The sequence below is a fragment of the Rousettus aegyptiacus genome, unplaced genomic scaffold, assembly GCF_014176215.1.
Source record: "Rousettus aegyptiacus isolate mRouAeg1 unplaced genomic scaffold, mRouAeg1.p scaffold_m13_p_4, whole genome shotgun sequence".
NCBI lineage: Eukaryota > Metazoa > Chordata > Mammalia > Chiroptera > Pteropodidae > Rousettus > Rousettus aegyptiacus.
Window position 1 is genome coordinate 40476078 of NW_023416307.1, and position 16296 is coordinate 40492373.

At 33.9% G+C, this 16296-nt stretch overlaps 1 protein-coding gene across 3 annotated transcripts in view; it reads left to right on the plus strand.

Moving 5' to 3' along the window:
- KLHL24 (kelch like family member 24) overlaps window positions 1-13521 on the plus strand; it is a 36456-nt gene extending 22935 nt beyond the window's left edge. For all 3 annotated transcript variants that reach the window (XM_016137999.2, XM_016137998.2, XM_036219060.1), the window contains 3 exons: window positions 2250-2438; window positions 3483-3671; window positions 8534-13521. In XM_016137999.2, coding sequence (XP_015993485.1) covers window positions 2250-2438; window positions 3483-3671; window positions 8534-8734 — 579 coding nt within the window. In that variant the 3' untranslated portion in view covers window positions 8735-13521. The remainder of the gene's footprint in view (window positions 1-2249; window positions 2439-3482; window positions 3672-8533) is intronic.
- Window positions 13522-16296: the final 2775 nt, after the last annotated feature.

The following is a 16296-nucleotide window of genomic DNA, read 5'->3' on the forward strand; positions in this document are numbered from 1 at the left end:
GTGCCAGGAACCCTTCCCACTCAGCCTGCCATCAGTCCTTTTCCCTCCCCCCCAAGTGCCACAGAGGCTTCCTGAAATGTCTGTACCGTAGAATACTAGGGCTTCTCAAAGCACAGTTAGAAAGCTACTGTCAGTTCCTAAGGATATTGATCTAGTGTGCTGCTGCTGTCAAGGTCATTGAAATAATGAGGACTTTGAGAAAGATGTAATAGAAATAAAATATTTTCTAAACTGACTGATTTGTCATTCCCTACTGTGTTATATATAGTTTTGGTAGCTATGCCTCAAAAATGACAGAATATTACTAAAAGGGGGCAGTTAAAATAAGGGATTGGAAAGAGATGATTTCTGACTAAAAAAGTTAAAATTATTTAGTCTGGACAAACAAAGATAATAAAATGATTATGTCTCAAATGCTATATATGGATTGGTGAACACAAATTTCTTTGAGAAATATTAGTATACTTGTCTTGAAGGTACTCAAAACTTGGAATCATTAAATCAAGAAATTAGAGGAATCATTCCTACCTTACACAAGTACTCAATCCTAAAATTTACATTATCTTAAAACTTACAATATAGACTGAATTCAAACCTATAAAATTATTTACATTCATAAAATCTGTCAGTTAAAGAACCCCAGGATGATTTGGAATATAGAATCTCAAAGGAGGAAGGAATCTTAGAGAAAACTTAATGTACCTTTTTTAAGTCGTAAACTGAATCCAAAGAGATCAAGTCACTTGCTCAAGGTTACAAAGAAAATGAAGCAGGAGCAAAAGCTCATTTCCTTAATCCAGAGGTCTTTTATCTTGATGGTCACAACATATATTTTTAATTTATGCATGTGTAAAAGTAGTATCAAAGTATAATCCTCAAAATTATGTGATAACTGCTATTAATGTCCATATTTTTAAATTGAGGTAATTAAGACTTAAGTCTCAGAGAAGATAAGTAAACAGCCCAAGGTCTTACATTGTGTGACTAAGCTATATATGAACACTTCCTCTCCTGACTTCAAAGCCTATGTCCTTGGTTGCTACATTGTACCACAGTTTCCATCCCCCTTCTAACTGCATAATTTGAGTAAATTACTTAACCTCTCTGAGCTGTATAGTATTGGGAGAACAAACCCACCAAAAGATCATTTTAACATAATTTGAGAAATATAAGATAGTAATGGTTGGCTACTATAGAAATTGTAACACAAAGATAAATTGTGGACAGACTTTGAATGACAATGTATAAAATTTGGCCTTGACCCTTAGGCATTCATTGTTGAACTATTAAAAGGAGTTGATGAGGTGTTTTGGGAAGATTAATCTGTGGTTTAGAGTGGAAGCCAGAAGATTAATTGAGAGGTATGAAATGAAATGGACCCTGAAGGAAGATAGTGGCAATGGGAAACAAAAGGAGGGACAGATGTGAGAGATACTGTAAAAGAAGACTCAGTAGGTCCTAATAGTTAATCAGATATGGAGGGAAGAGTTGATGATGACTGTCCATTAACAGAACTATGGGTGTTAAACTGGACAGTGCCTTTAAGTTAAAAGTTTCTTACATATTTCATGATGTTCTGGACTGTTTTACAAATAAATCATTTAATAAATGGTTTGTTGATTAGTTCATCTGGCATATAAAGATATTAATTTGCCCCACCTTCCTCATATTTGTGAAAAGAAAATGTATATGAAAGCCCTTTCAAATATACAGTAGAGAGTTCACTATATGTCAGAGAGGTTAAAATGAAGAAAAAGATAAGCCCTGCTGTCAAAGATCTTACAGTCTAGTAATCCTTACCTAATATTTTAGTTTCACAGCTTTATTCCTTTATCATAATCAAATATTTTCATTATCCATTTTGAGCATTTAAGCTCAATCATGTAATTCTCAACTTGAGCAGTACTATTCCCTAAGGAGGGAAAAATTTGTTCTTGAGAGAGTGAAAAAATTTGTACTGTTTCATATATAAAGCACAGATATACATATAGTACATAAAAAGATATACAATTATCTGTGGTATTAAATTTTCATTGGAGGGTGCTATTATTAAAAAAAAAGTATAAAAAGACTCCTTAATGGTGGTAAGAGGATGAAATTTTTTTAAAAGTTCTAGAAACTGAGCTAAATATATTGTAATTATAATTATCAAGGGATCTTTATGGGGAGAGATCATTTACTTCTTTAACCAATTAGTTGAAAATTCAGACTTTTAATAATTTAGATTTTTCCTTGTATTTTACACATAGGTATATGTTGTTGGAGGCTATGATGGGCAAAACAGACTTAGCAGCGTAGAATGTTATGATTCCTTTTCAAATCGATGGACTGAAGTTGCTCCCCTTAAGGAAGCAGTGAGTTCTCCTGCTGTGACTAGCTGTGTAGGCAAATTGTTTGTGATTGGTGGAGGACCTGATGATAACACTTGTTCTGATAAGGTAAGCCATGTTCTCTTATAGAAATTACCAATGATATATACAAGAACAGAAATGCAGAAGGCTTATCAAGTAGGTAGCAAGATCCTTTAGGCGAAGGACCTTTTAAAAACTAATACTTTATACTTTGGGGGGAAAATATTGAATTTCAAGTTGCTAAAGTGAGATCCTTATAGAGCTAACAATTTGCTGTAAAAAGCATGGTCCAATCTTTTTTAAATGAGACTAATCTCAATGTCGAGATCTTTTACTAAATTAATTGTTTTAAACCTTTTTATTCTTTCTATAGTCTTTAGAATCAAAAAATTGGAAGTGAATTAGCAAAGGGTTAGACAGTAACTAATTATACTGCTTCCAACTGGATCATTTTCTGCATACTTTAGAAGTATTTTTAGAATAAAGAAGAGGAGAGGAAACCTCTGTAATATAAATAGAGGATGGCTCAGAGTTGTTGCATTTCATTGAACTCCTAAGACAAAAGACCTTATGCCACCCTGACATGTCAGGAAATACCATGTTTATTCTGGAAACAGGTTATCTATTGTCTAATAGGTTTAGCAATAGTTAGCTGAATTTTGTCAGTTTTTTTCTAAATAACTTTTAAATTAACATGGTCAAAAGTTACATATTTAAAATTTGTTAATCCAGAATTTGTGACGATTCAAAGTATACTGAATTGAGATTTACTTGTGCTCTTTTGAAAAAAGGGCTCCCTAAAAGTGTAAAGAAATTATTTTCAGATTGAAGCATAGTAATTCTATATAACACAATTTTTTGTTAATTTTACTGGAAATAAATAAAGCAAAACTGTTAGCCATTCATCCTAGAATAAATCTGATTGTTACTTTTTTCTGCTTCATAGTAATTTGTATTTCCTTTGAGAATTTCATAATTCAGACTTTTCACTATCAAGCTAACCTCCCTTAATGCTGTGAATTAATGGGATTTGATTTTTAATCATGTTTCTATATACTGGTTAACCTCTTTAATAAGCAAATTTACACTTTTGTTTAAAAATTTTAATTAAATATTTCTATATATTATTAGGTTCAGTCCTATGATCCAGAAACCAATTCTTGGCTACTTCGTGCAGCTATCCCAATTGCCAAGAGGTGTATAACAGCTGTATCTTTAAACAACCTGATATATGTTGCCGGTGGATTGACCAAGGCAATATACTGTTATGATCCAGTTGAAGATTACTGGATGCATGTACAGAATACATTCAGTCGGCAGGTAATAACATAGAACAGTCCAAAAGAAATTGAATATAGGAGGGACCAAGTACATGATCATTATGAATATAGTATAATTCCACTATTAAAATATTTCATGTGTGCTTGAATTATTTCATAATTATTTAAAACTCCACATAAAGTGTATGGTTTACCTGTTGTGAATTCCTTTCAAGGAATTGTTTTATTGAAATATCTTAACTTTTTACCATCCCATGGTGAAGTAGCTGTTGCACTCGGTCTGTTGATTTTTTCCCCTTGACCTTTTTCAGAATCTTGTTTTGGTCCTTAGCCCTCTCTCTTATATATTTCAAAAGATAAGAAATACTCTCAAACTGATTTTTTCTTTCTGTAGTAAGAAGCTACTTTGTTGTGGGGTTTCTTTGTTGTTATAATGAAAATGACTGTGCTCATTATCTTCATCCACACACTCCAGCCTATATCTCCAACCCGCTACTTCCAAAAGGCCTTCGCTCAGCATTTGATTCATGGCTCTACACTCCTTTCTTCTACCACCAAAATGCTTGATGGTTCTGATGCTGGAGATCTGGCTCTACCTATACTACTTTAGAGATGTTGTTCTCCCAAAGGTCATTACTAATACTCTCCCACCCTTAAAAATGGGTATTCCTTGAGCCTCTTTTCCCTGCCCTCTTCCCAGTTTATTCTCTATTTCTGAATGATCTCACCTACTGCTCAGTTGTGATGACTTCAAGTCTCTGTCTCCATTAAAGCCTCTCAGTTGTGCTCCAGATAAATTCCCAACTGCTTATTGATATTTTCCATGGGTGTTCTTCCCCAAGCCTACTTTTTCTGTTTCAAAACAACCTAGTGAATGGAAAAACTCTCTATCTCCCTTATACTCAAAAACACTTCTGACACCTGATATGTGGGTTTATTCTAACACCAATCAATTCTTTAACACAAGCTGAGTGTCTTACAATTCAATTCAGTTCTGACACTATCTACCTGGAGTTAGTGTTAGATTACACAAGATAAGGGCTCAGTCCCACTAGACTGCACCTGCTTCAGATGCCAATCACAAATCCTAGGTTGTCCCCAGCATTTATGACTGACTGGCTAGAAATCATAATCCCCAGAACCCCCTTCTCAGGTTTGATAATTTGCTAGAACAACACTTGTTTATTATGTTTACCAGTTTATTATGTAATAAGAGATATTATGAAGGAGACAGATGAACAGCCAGATGCAGAGGTACATAGGGTGAGGTCCAGAAGGGCCCTGAGCACAGGAGCTTCTGTCCTTGTGGAGTTGAGGTACACCACCCTCCTGGCGCATGAATGTGTTCACCAACTTGCAAGCTCTCCAAATCCTGTACTTTGGGATTTTTATGGAGGCTTCATCATGTAGGCATGACCCATTATTAACTCAATTTCCAGCCTTTCTCCCCTTTCCAGAGAATAGGGGGTGAAGCTGAAAGTTCCAAGCTTCTGTTGATGGCTTGATCTTTCTGGTGACCAGCCCCTATCAAGAAATCCACCAAGAGACACTCCTATCACCCAGGAAATTCCAAGGGATTGGGAGCTGTGTGTCAGGAACTGGGGGAAGAGAGAAATATATGTATTTCCTGTTATTTCATGCCAAGAAACTAAATTTTTTAGATTTTCCTCACTTTCTTTTAAATTGAATAAATCCAGCGTATCAGTTCTATGTCCTCAGAGTTTCTCCTTTTCTTTTCAGTGCCTATTCTTACCTAAACTAAAACAATGATAATCTAGTATCCCTTTTTCTAATATCTTGCTTCGCTAACCCATTGTGCTACCAGTTATTTTCCAACAAACATAATTATGTCTTTTCTCTGATTGAAAACCTACTGAATAAAATCCAAAAGTTTTCCCACTTCATTCAAAGTCTTCTCTTGTCTGACCTCTGCTTGCCTTTTCAGCTTCACTTTCTTTACACCAATTACATTAAGTATCAGTTACTTATATTCACTATACATGTCTCCTATTTCTTGCCTTGGTTCATTCTGTTCTCTTAGCCGTTAATGCCTTTTCTGACTTCTCTGCTTGTAATTCTACACATCTTTCAGACCACTCCATAGTTATAGCAAACTGAGATTATCTGTTCAGAATTGATATCTTCCTCCCCCCCCCACCCCGATCTGTCATTGCACTTACTACTCTATTATGGCAGTCATATATTCCCTTATGGGTATATAAATGTTTATTTTTATGCTGAAATTCAGTTGAGGATACTTTTTTCTAACTCATCTCTTACATATCTTGCATTTATTGGTGCTTAGTAAGTATTTATTGAATTAGTAAGTAAATGAGATAGTGAAGTAACAGAAGGACCTAATCTGAAGATAATCTTATCTCCAAGTTACATAAGAGATGTAGACTATAAGGACAATCAGTGGGGTTTGAATATAACACAATTTTTCTAAAGTTGTTGACACTGAGATATAGTCTCCAATTAGTAATGTATTCAGAATAAAATTTCCTCAAGTGGTGAAGGGACATAGTAAGATCTTCAGCTTTATGATATAGAGGGAATATAATCTTCTGTCCCTCCAATATCATATTTAAGTAAGATGAATCACATTTCTCTAACTCAGTGGCCTCTCCTGGAAGGGACAGTCCAAATCCATAAAGGAGAGAGTGTATGCCCTACGACATAAGAACTCTATGGTTAACATTCATCTGTGTGACAAAAGTTTACACTTATTTCTATATTTTTTTATCAAAGCTATTTTCCATTAGTTTGTTACAGTGACTATTTAAAAATTAATACATTTTTACTAAGAATTACTATTCATTTAGAGCTTAGCTATACTGCATAAAATTATAACAGGGCTTAGGAAGATAATTGCCAGCATCTAGCATAATGCAGGGCATACAATGATTATGTTCTTAACTAAATGATTGAGAAACAAACAACAGGATACACATGGCACATTTTCTCTATTTAGGCAATGAATAACAATGATGGCAGAAATTTCAAGGAAAAAACATTTAGATCAGAAATATATTAAGTCTATTATAAAAACAAAGCACTGAAGTTTGGGTCTAATATTCTATGTCAAGTCTCTTGAAACAAACAATATTGAGATTTCTGGGATTATCTGTTCTCCCCTGTCCATTCTTACTACTAGTACCTTTAAGTATATCTTTGAATATATTATTGATAGGCAAATTTTGAACCATCTGTGTTTGTCTACCTTTTTAATGTTAACCAATGGAAAATAATAAGTCAACTGTAACTTCATGGTAGACAGTTACTTAGCTCTAAGACTGTGTTTTTTAAAAACATTTAGAACCCTGAATGATAACAACAAAAAAAAAAAGTGCAAAAATGAGCTCTTTTTTTGTAGCCCAAATGGATTATATCTATTCCTCCCCATCATGCTTCTTGACTTTGAATAATTCCAGAAGCCACAACCTGCTATTTTAAATGTATTTTACTCTTTAACTTTCACCAGAAACATCCTTTAAAAATTTGTGGGATTTTTTTTTTTTAAGTCGATGAAGATTTTTTTTTAACCTTCAGTAGACCAGGTATTTAAGATATCATTAAAGTTTAGAATAACAAATGAAAAGAAATCTGATTTCTTTTTCTTTATTGTTGACATTTAAGCATTATTTTAAAATAATAATTAAGGAGAGGGGTTTTATTACAATATGTGGATCATGTTTCCTTTTAGTCTTAAAAAATAACTTCATGTATTGATTATTTATTTTACTAGCTGTCATTACTCTTATGATTCTCATTGAGCAAAATAAACTACTATATCTGATACAAGTAAATTCCTGATATGAATGAAAAACTGTTTTCAAGGTTGCTTGCTTCATTTAATTCTGAGCATGAATATCTGAAATGATGTTAATATTAAGATCCTGTAATTATATAGTTTAAGAATTATCATCAAGGTAACTATAAGGTTCAATAGTGTAAGGTAGCTTGTGAAAGCTAAGGATGTCATTGTTTTTCATTGTATTCAGAACTTTTAGAATTTATAGAAAGAGCTCATTGTCTTTTAGATGAGAAATGTTATAGTTTGGCACATAATTGGTACAATTCATGGGTGGTATTCTGGATAATCTATTTATTAATGATAATTGGCCAAGTTATTCTGGGTATATAAAAACTCTTAATATAGGCATTTTTAAGTACTCACTAATTCTTTTAGACCTGAAGATACTGTCTTCTATTATATAAGTCTACCAGAATTTGATTTTTTTCTACAAAAGCAAAATTTATAGACATACAACAAATCTAATCAAGTAAAAAATGTTTATTGTGCTCATCCTTGCAAGAACATTTGTTTTATATAATAATTACATTATTGATAGAGAAGAATACAATTCAGCTAAGAATTTCCATTATGTGGAAAGTTAACTGTTAAAATGTTATTTGGCGAGTTCCTGTGTCCCAGCCAAGGACACTAATAACAGCACTTTGTTAATTTGATTATAACTCTGTCATTCATTTAACTTGTGGGTAATATCATATAATAAATAATGTGCCCTGTCATTGGTCATATCTTAGCCACCTTCTATAATAAAGGACCCTCACGTAATAGGGAAAGCAAGCTAAGCTCTTCAAAGATTTTTTTTTCAACTACCAGAAGTTAAAACCCTTCTCGATCCACCACCCCCAGTCCAACTTCACCTCCCATATCTTGGCCCCAATCACTAACATATTCTTTCTTAACACTCCCTTCACCCATACAAAATTACCTAGAACTCACACATAGGAGTTGGGCAAAAAGGAACTTACTTCGTGTCTCCTTTTTTTTTTTGACTGTGTTAAAAGTATGTCGTACTTTACTTTACAGTTTGCTACCAAATCCCTTACCTTCAACAGCTAATTTTTCTTTTTATCTATTTGGTTAAACAGGAAAACTGTGGTATGTCTGTGTGTAATGGTAAAATATATATCCTGGGTGGAAGACGGGAAAACGGAGAAGCCACAGACACTATTCTCTGTTATGATCCTGCGACAAGTATCATCACAGGGGTAGCCGCAATGCCCAGGCCAGTGTCCTACCATGGCTGTGTGACTATTCATAGATACAATGAGAAATGCTTTAAGCTGTAAAGCCAGGATACTTCACCCAAGAAGCCACATCGATCCAAATGAGAGATTTTAAAAACTCAGAGTGGGACTTGGCATATCTCTTTTGTGCTATATACACAAAAAAGTAAAAATAATAATTCTGTGACTTTCCCCCCAAAATATCAATCTTTCAAACTGTAATAAAGCCTCCTGTAACTGAAAAAATATATATATTTTTGTTGTTGTTGGTAATAGCAGTGTTGCTCAGGCTTTGCGAATGTACCTTTGTAAGTATTTGTAAGCAACATATGTGGAATAGGAAATAGGAAATATATGTGTCTGCATATATTTTAGAAATTTGTGAATGGTCTCTTCATTTATATATGTTCATCTGCAAGGCTCTTTATTCCTTACTGTCGTGTGTATATAAAAATTGCATGACTGAAGGCTCCGTTTAGGTTGAGTCACATAATGCGCGGAATGCATTCTAAGAGGGGGAAAATCCATTTTAAAAGTCTTTGTCACTAAAAATGTATCCAAACTGATTAATTTTATTGTTTTTTTAATGTAATTGATAAAAATGTGATGACAACAATTGGAGCGTCATAAAATATTGAATGATCACGACTTTATTCTTGTAATTGCTGTCTTATATTAAACATATTTCTGAAAAGAGGTTGGGTAGGAGATACAAAAGTAGATACTCCTAAAATTAGAATTAAAATAACAGGTTAATTCTTAAGAAAAAATTATTAAGACCCATTGAAGGGAAAATAACTCACTGTGGCTCCCAAACTATTAATGTATCATCTCTGAATCCTCTAAGGGAGTTCCTTTTCTTGAACCTGGCAAAGGAGTTGAAATCCATTTCACAATATTACCTTGTGAAAAACAGGGACAGATTTTCTCCCTAGCCCAGTAGGGTTTGACCTCATTAGTATGGTGCTTTGGGTGAGGGTCTCCTCCCTGGTTATCCTACTTTCTTGTGAACATCTAAAAATCCTGGGAGTCTCTACTGTTAAGTTGTCTTTAAAGGATAAACTGGGAACCACCTATCTCAGTGGGTCCATTTTTCTTTTAAAATTAGCTATCTGAAAAAAAACTAACAGCAATAGTTGTAGTCTTCTAAGATAAATCTGTTTTTTGGTACCCATGTGTAAAATATTGATCAACATTCTCAAACTTCTATACAACAAATTGCCGTTGTCTAGATTTTTCAACTCCAGTTTATAAAGCTTACAAGTTTTCAGAGAGGAATATAAAATTTTTTTCTAAGGCAAATGGAGTAGCAGGAACTACAACATCAGTGATTTTTGTTATTTCTGGGTGAATAGATATAATTTACAACATTTTAGGGATGTTCCAGGTAGCTTGGAATTTCACAGGCACTATTGTCGTCTCACATTATAATTATATACTCTTTGTCATAGGAGAGATGATGCAAATATCTGATTATAGTGTCACCAGATTTCTGTTAAAACCAAGGTAGTAATTGAAAACTTAATACTGATAAACTGCTTTTTTTCCTCAACGTAGAATGATACTGAGATTTCAAATAAAGACTACAGCATCAACTTGGATGCTTAGCTGGAATCTGAATTCTGAGGAAAACTGAAAAACTTACACATTTTTTAGGGAATTTTTACTTTTTGAATCATAATTTGAAATGATATCTACCTTTTTCTGATAATTATCAGATCAATTCAAAAAAACAATATTCTGTCATTTTGGTTGAAAGACAGTTGTAGGTACAATTAGTATACTTATTTTACTTTTCAAGTAAACGTCTACTTTTGCATTATACCTCTTATAGATAATGGAACCTATTTAGTTCAGAAATTGAGATAATGTATGAGAAAAGTGTAAATGCTGAGGATTATACAAATGATACTTGCTATTTCATGTTTATTTGTAAGATGACATCCATCCATAAATACAGACACTTCACACAAAAATTCTTTCTCAAGATAACTTGCATTCTAGTATTTTTGTCTATTGTAAAAGTATTAACTATTTACTTATATTTTGTTATTCATTTATTTTTAATATTCACATTTTCATTATAGTAAATTTGAAATGAAATTTGATAGAACAGAATTTGTTTAAATATAGGCCTCATACCAATATTGTCTAATTTTTTCTCTACATAATTTAAAGCTATATAAATTAAATAGGCCATCAGGAACTTAACTTGAATCATAGGAAATCAGAGTAACCTTTTTTAAAGTTACCCAAATGAGTTTAACTTCCTTTAATTGTTTATCTTCCTTTACTGATTTTTGATAAATAATGGTCTTAGCATTGATAAACTAAAAAAGAATTTTAGACTATAATTAGTGTATCAAAAGAAATAGATCAACCAAATTGGTGTCAGATTATAGTCTTACTATCATCACACAATTGATTTTCTTTTGATAGGTAATGCTCATATAAGCCTTCCGGTTAATATATATGTATATACATGTATATATGTAGGTTGATAGTATGGTCATGTACACACATATATACAAACACCCAGAATTGTATCAGTTTGTAATGGTCAGAAAAAACACATAAATTAAAAAATAATTGACCTTATTAAATTCAAGATTATTTAGGCATTTCTAGAATACCTTTTTATATTTGAAAGTACATGATGAATATTAATATGGTGACTTGTATACACTCAGAATCTATATAATACATATGGTTTTACAAGGTCAGAAAACATATTGGAGGTAGAGATGTATTTGCTAAACCCACTCAGTGGGAAAGAGAATTGAAGGTTATGGTTTGTGGATCAACAGAAAAGTACAGTTTGTTTTTTTCATGAATTTGCATTCTTTTCCATGTGTTCCTATATATGAGAGAATTATATTGAGTGGTCTAATTTTTACCACAGAAGACCTTCCTTTTCTTCTCTACTCTTCCCACTGACTTTACAGCACAGGTATGAAATTGTAGCCTATTGGATCTTCAGTAACCATTTTTTTTCCTAGATGACTGAAATATAGATATTTACTACATTTAAACAAGCTGTTAAGAAAAATGATGTAAATACTCAGGGAGGGTATTAACTTGTCATTTTTGCCTATTTGGGGGGTTTAAAATGTCATAACTAAGTAACCTTCGGTTCATAATTCTAGAGTAAATTTTATTTGGTAAAGGGGCTTCACACATGGCGGTGGTTGAACATTCATTCTTTTACATTTAGAAAGATGAAAATGTTTTGTGAACTGATACATTTTCTCTTAGTGAATATGAATTGTTTATGTATCTTTACTGTCAAATACCCTTTTTGAAACTCAGGAAAGACAAAGGTTCAATTATACTACTTTTGTCAATATGCAAACCAGGTATGTTTTTTTCCTGTTGTCTGGATATGGCAATGGATTTTTTTTTTTAATTGCTGTGAGAATCCATACGTGAGAAGAGAGGGGTTGATTTATTTGTGTGTGCCTGTTATGTCTTGAGATTTATACGTGGAAAAGACATCTACTCCAGACTATTTTCAAAGAGGAGAGATTGCTATTTATGTGGTGCCAAGTGATAAGATAATGTCTCCTAAAGGCTTCCTATGGACTGCCTCTATCTTACTAAACTCAAGACACCAGTTAACCTCAACATAATTTTGGCCTTATTAGAATTTGTTGTGCGTTATATTGAAAGCCAAGTTTACATCACCTCACCCCATTACTCTTTTTAGTTAAATAAGTAAATTCACCATACCACATAACCAGAATGGGGCAATTTGGTTGACCTTTAAGGCAATAGGTTTGACTAGCTAGCTATACTTACCGTCAGTCATATCTAATGCTAGGCACCAGAAACCACTTGAGCCAGGAGTGTGAATTGATAATTCCAGAGACGTTTTTAACATACTTCAAACATTTTTAAATGTTTTATATGAACGTTTTACATTTGTGTGATTGCCTAAATATTAAATTTACTTAGTGCTAGAGATGATCATCATAAATAATTTTTTTAAAAAAACAGCAGTAGTCATAACTTATTTCGTGTATTGTTCCAAAGAAAAGAATTTGTTTTAATGTTTTAAAAATCACTGCATCTGAATTTGTGCCTTAAGTTCTCTAGTGCTATTTCAACTTTTTCCAATCTAAATAAAGCCTACCTTAGGTAAGTTTCACATTTCTTTCCTATAGAGTAAATAAACAACTGTTTTTTTCATTTAAGTCCTTCTCAAGTTTTATAATGAGCACCAACTGTGTGGTTGCTCAGCCAATGAGAATGTTAAGAGAGGCTGAGTGTCTGGAGTTTTTAAATTTTGGGGTTGGGTTTTATTGGTTTTAATACCAAGGTGCTTTTTAAGATATTCAGAAAAACGTCCATCTGACGTCGATTAAGCCCTTGAAGACATCATTTGTAATATCTACATGTAATATCCAAAAAGTAAATCTACTTATTTTTGTTCCATTATGTACTTTTTTTTTTCCTGCTCTACAGGCTCTTTCATTTAACTTTCTTAAAAAAGTACTTACTCTTCTCTTTCCCATCGCTCCTCCCCACAGATTCTTTAGTTAAATTTTTGTTGAGTTTCTGGAGCTGAGACAACACAATTGTAAAGTTGAACAAAAGTATAATATGCTTTACAACTTGTATATAACTGTGGCAGCCAAATGTCATTTACCTTTAATTAGAGGTTCCAGAGTCTTCACAGTGGAAAAAAAAAGAAAAAAAAAAAAGCTTCGTATTTTTTTCTTCAATTCAGTGGTAGCACATTAATAATTATATGTTTTGCGCATAGTATTTTTTAAAAGTTGTATCTAATAAAATGTCTTTTAACCATTATTACTTGACTATATGGTTATATTAAATTTTGTTTACCAAAACTGTGTTGTTGTGTTTTATTTTAAGTATATCTAAGTGATTGTGGGGGAAAAGGATGGAGGAAAACACATATAAATATATGTGTGTATCTACTGGTATATCCATAAAGTAGCTAGAAGGAGAAACAAGAAACTAAAAACAGTAGTGTGTATGAGAAAAGGAAATGGTAGCTGAGGGACAAGCAAAAAGGAAACTTAACTGCATAATTATATATAATTATATGTGCATATAATTATATGCAATAACAAAATATGTATAATTAACATTTTAGGCTGAAGCACATGAACGTGTTACCTATTCAAAAAAATTTAATTACCAGAAAGTGATCCTTAACGATTGCATTCTAATGTTCTTTTGATTTGGTCCTCAAAAGTTCCCCTAATAATGTATTAAGTAATCTACAGACCTACATCCCACAGATCCCGGGTAAACTAGACAGACATATATACATATTACTATATTATATATTATACATCATTATGTATTATATATTATACACATATATATACATCAAGGGTAAAGGACTTAAGAAATTTTAGATGTCAAGGAGATGGTACTTACTGAAGAGAAAGTATCTGATTTTACATTAGCAAAAGTGAAGTTTTGATAAGATAGGAAAATATAGAAGCATGTGCAATGCTTAGCTTTTGATGCTTAGTTTTTAAATTGTACCATTAAAATAAAATGACGTCAGAGTGCTTCTTAAATAATAAATGTTGAAGGTGTTTTCATTTGACTTAATTCCTTGGTAGCCAAGGAATATATGTTGAAGGGTGAACACAATTATGGCACAGAACATACATGTTGCTTTCTTCTGCATGGAACCAGTTCAGGACAAAAATGGCAATGGGCAAAGACAGGCGTTGAAAGAATTGAAAATAATTGTTAGCTTATATTTGGAAAACCATGGACAATGAATAAAAAATAGGAGCCCCTTGTACTTAAAATTTTTTCTTTAAAAAAGTCACCTGTATTCTTAAATGGAAAAATAAGCTGGCTATACCTGCCTTCTGCTTCTTTGCTGTTTATTAACTGTTAATGAAGACAGAAAATGAAAACAGTTGGTTTCCTCCTAATTATGTTAGGGTCTTTTTAAGTTTTCTATATCTTATGACGTTTTGACATTTTGGGGGTGATCCTCATGGCTAGAGAGAGACCTCCCCTCCCAGGACTAATTTCTAGAGATAGCAAACAACTTGTCAGCAAGCCCACATTTTATATATAAACCAACCAATCCCTTGCCCATACCCCTAACCACTTACTTTAACTCAGACACTAAAACAATTTTCTCCTCCCTACATGATCCAGGGGCCGTATACCAAACAACTAAGAACAGCCCCTATGTCCCAAAGTTGGCCAGAATTATTCGAACTAGCCAGTTCTAGGATGTTTACCCTCCTCTGCCTTGACTTCCCCATGGAAACCCCAAAAAAGGCTCTGGCCTATACTTTCCCTTCACTCCTCTCTATCTCCTGACCGACGCTGGTGCTTCGCCTGTGGCCCTGCATGGAATGCTGTGCCTCTTGTTTCTTGGGGAACTATAAGTAACATTAAACTTTTCCTTCAAGGGCATTGACCTCTCCATGTTGTCACTTAGTCACTGTTCGGTTGCTCATGGGCGCCATTACGCCAGCGGGAAGGTGGCTCAATATCTAAGACAGCCGATGGCTCACGACCAAAGTTACAGCGGAGGCTTCCCAGGCGGTGAGATCAGCCAAACGGAAAAGTCCCCGTCCTGTAACCCCACCAACATCTTGGGTCAAAATCTTTAAAAACCGCGCCTATACCCCAGACACGTGCGACTTCTCTGGCCCCTTTCCGGGGGACCAGTGAACCTCGCCCGCAGACCCTAATAAAGCCTGTTTTATACTTCGCTTTGGCTCAATCTCACCCTCATTTTCATCTCCTCCGGCCGATCAGTCACCTTTATAATTTAAGACTCACAAATCACTTGTTCATTGTTGTATTCTAATACCATGCTTGGTACAGAGATGCTTAATGTTTTACTGAATAAAAGCAGTAAATTCTGGGTTTTATGGCTATACAAGAGACTGTTCAAAATAGAACTTAAAACAGGACTTTGGAGTCAGAGTTTGATAAACATAGTAATTCAAGTACATAATACAAATGTGCTATAACCAAAGTCCTAAAGTGGAATCAATCCAAAGAATCAAGGCTTTGAGCACTCATGTTTTTTTATTCAGAAAATTATGTGATAAAGGGAGGCATCTTGTCCAAATGGAGGGAGGAGAGAGAATTTTAAAAAGTATTTACTTGTTTAATACACACTCCATTCTACTGAGATTTGGTGGGTGATACCAAAGATGGTAAGGCTATAAGGCTATATAGAAGTTCACTGTCCCCAGATGGGCAAATGGAGGAGGTAAAACAGAAAGCAACCCTTCAAAAGGCTTTCCAGCATGGTGTGGCAGCCCTGGAAATGGACCTGACTGACCTTCAAGCATGTGGAGCATAATTAATTCCCCCAGCTGCTGACTTTGAAATCCACCTTGCATTTGAGCTGAGGCCACACCTCCCACCAGCTGCTGCCAGCCAATGACTTGTGGCAGTTATGCTAAGGCATACCAGTTTCTGGGCAACAAGTCCCTTCTGATAGCTGTTTGTGACTCCAGAACTCCTGCTTTGTATAACCTTCATTATACTACATGGCAATGTAGGATGCTTCTATCCAACATTCTTTCCCTTTCTCCTTCACTTGCTTCTAGGATCTAATTATGCTCCCAGCTTTCTCTGGCTCTCTCTGCCCATGTTTTCTC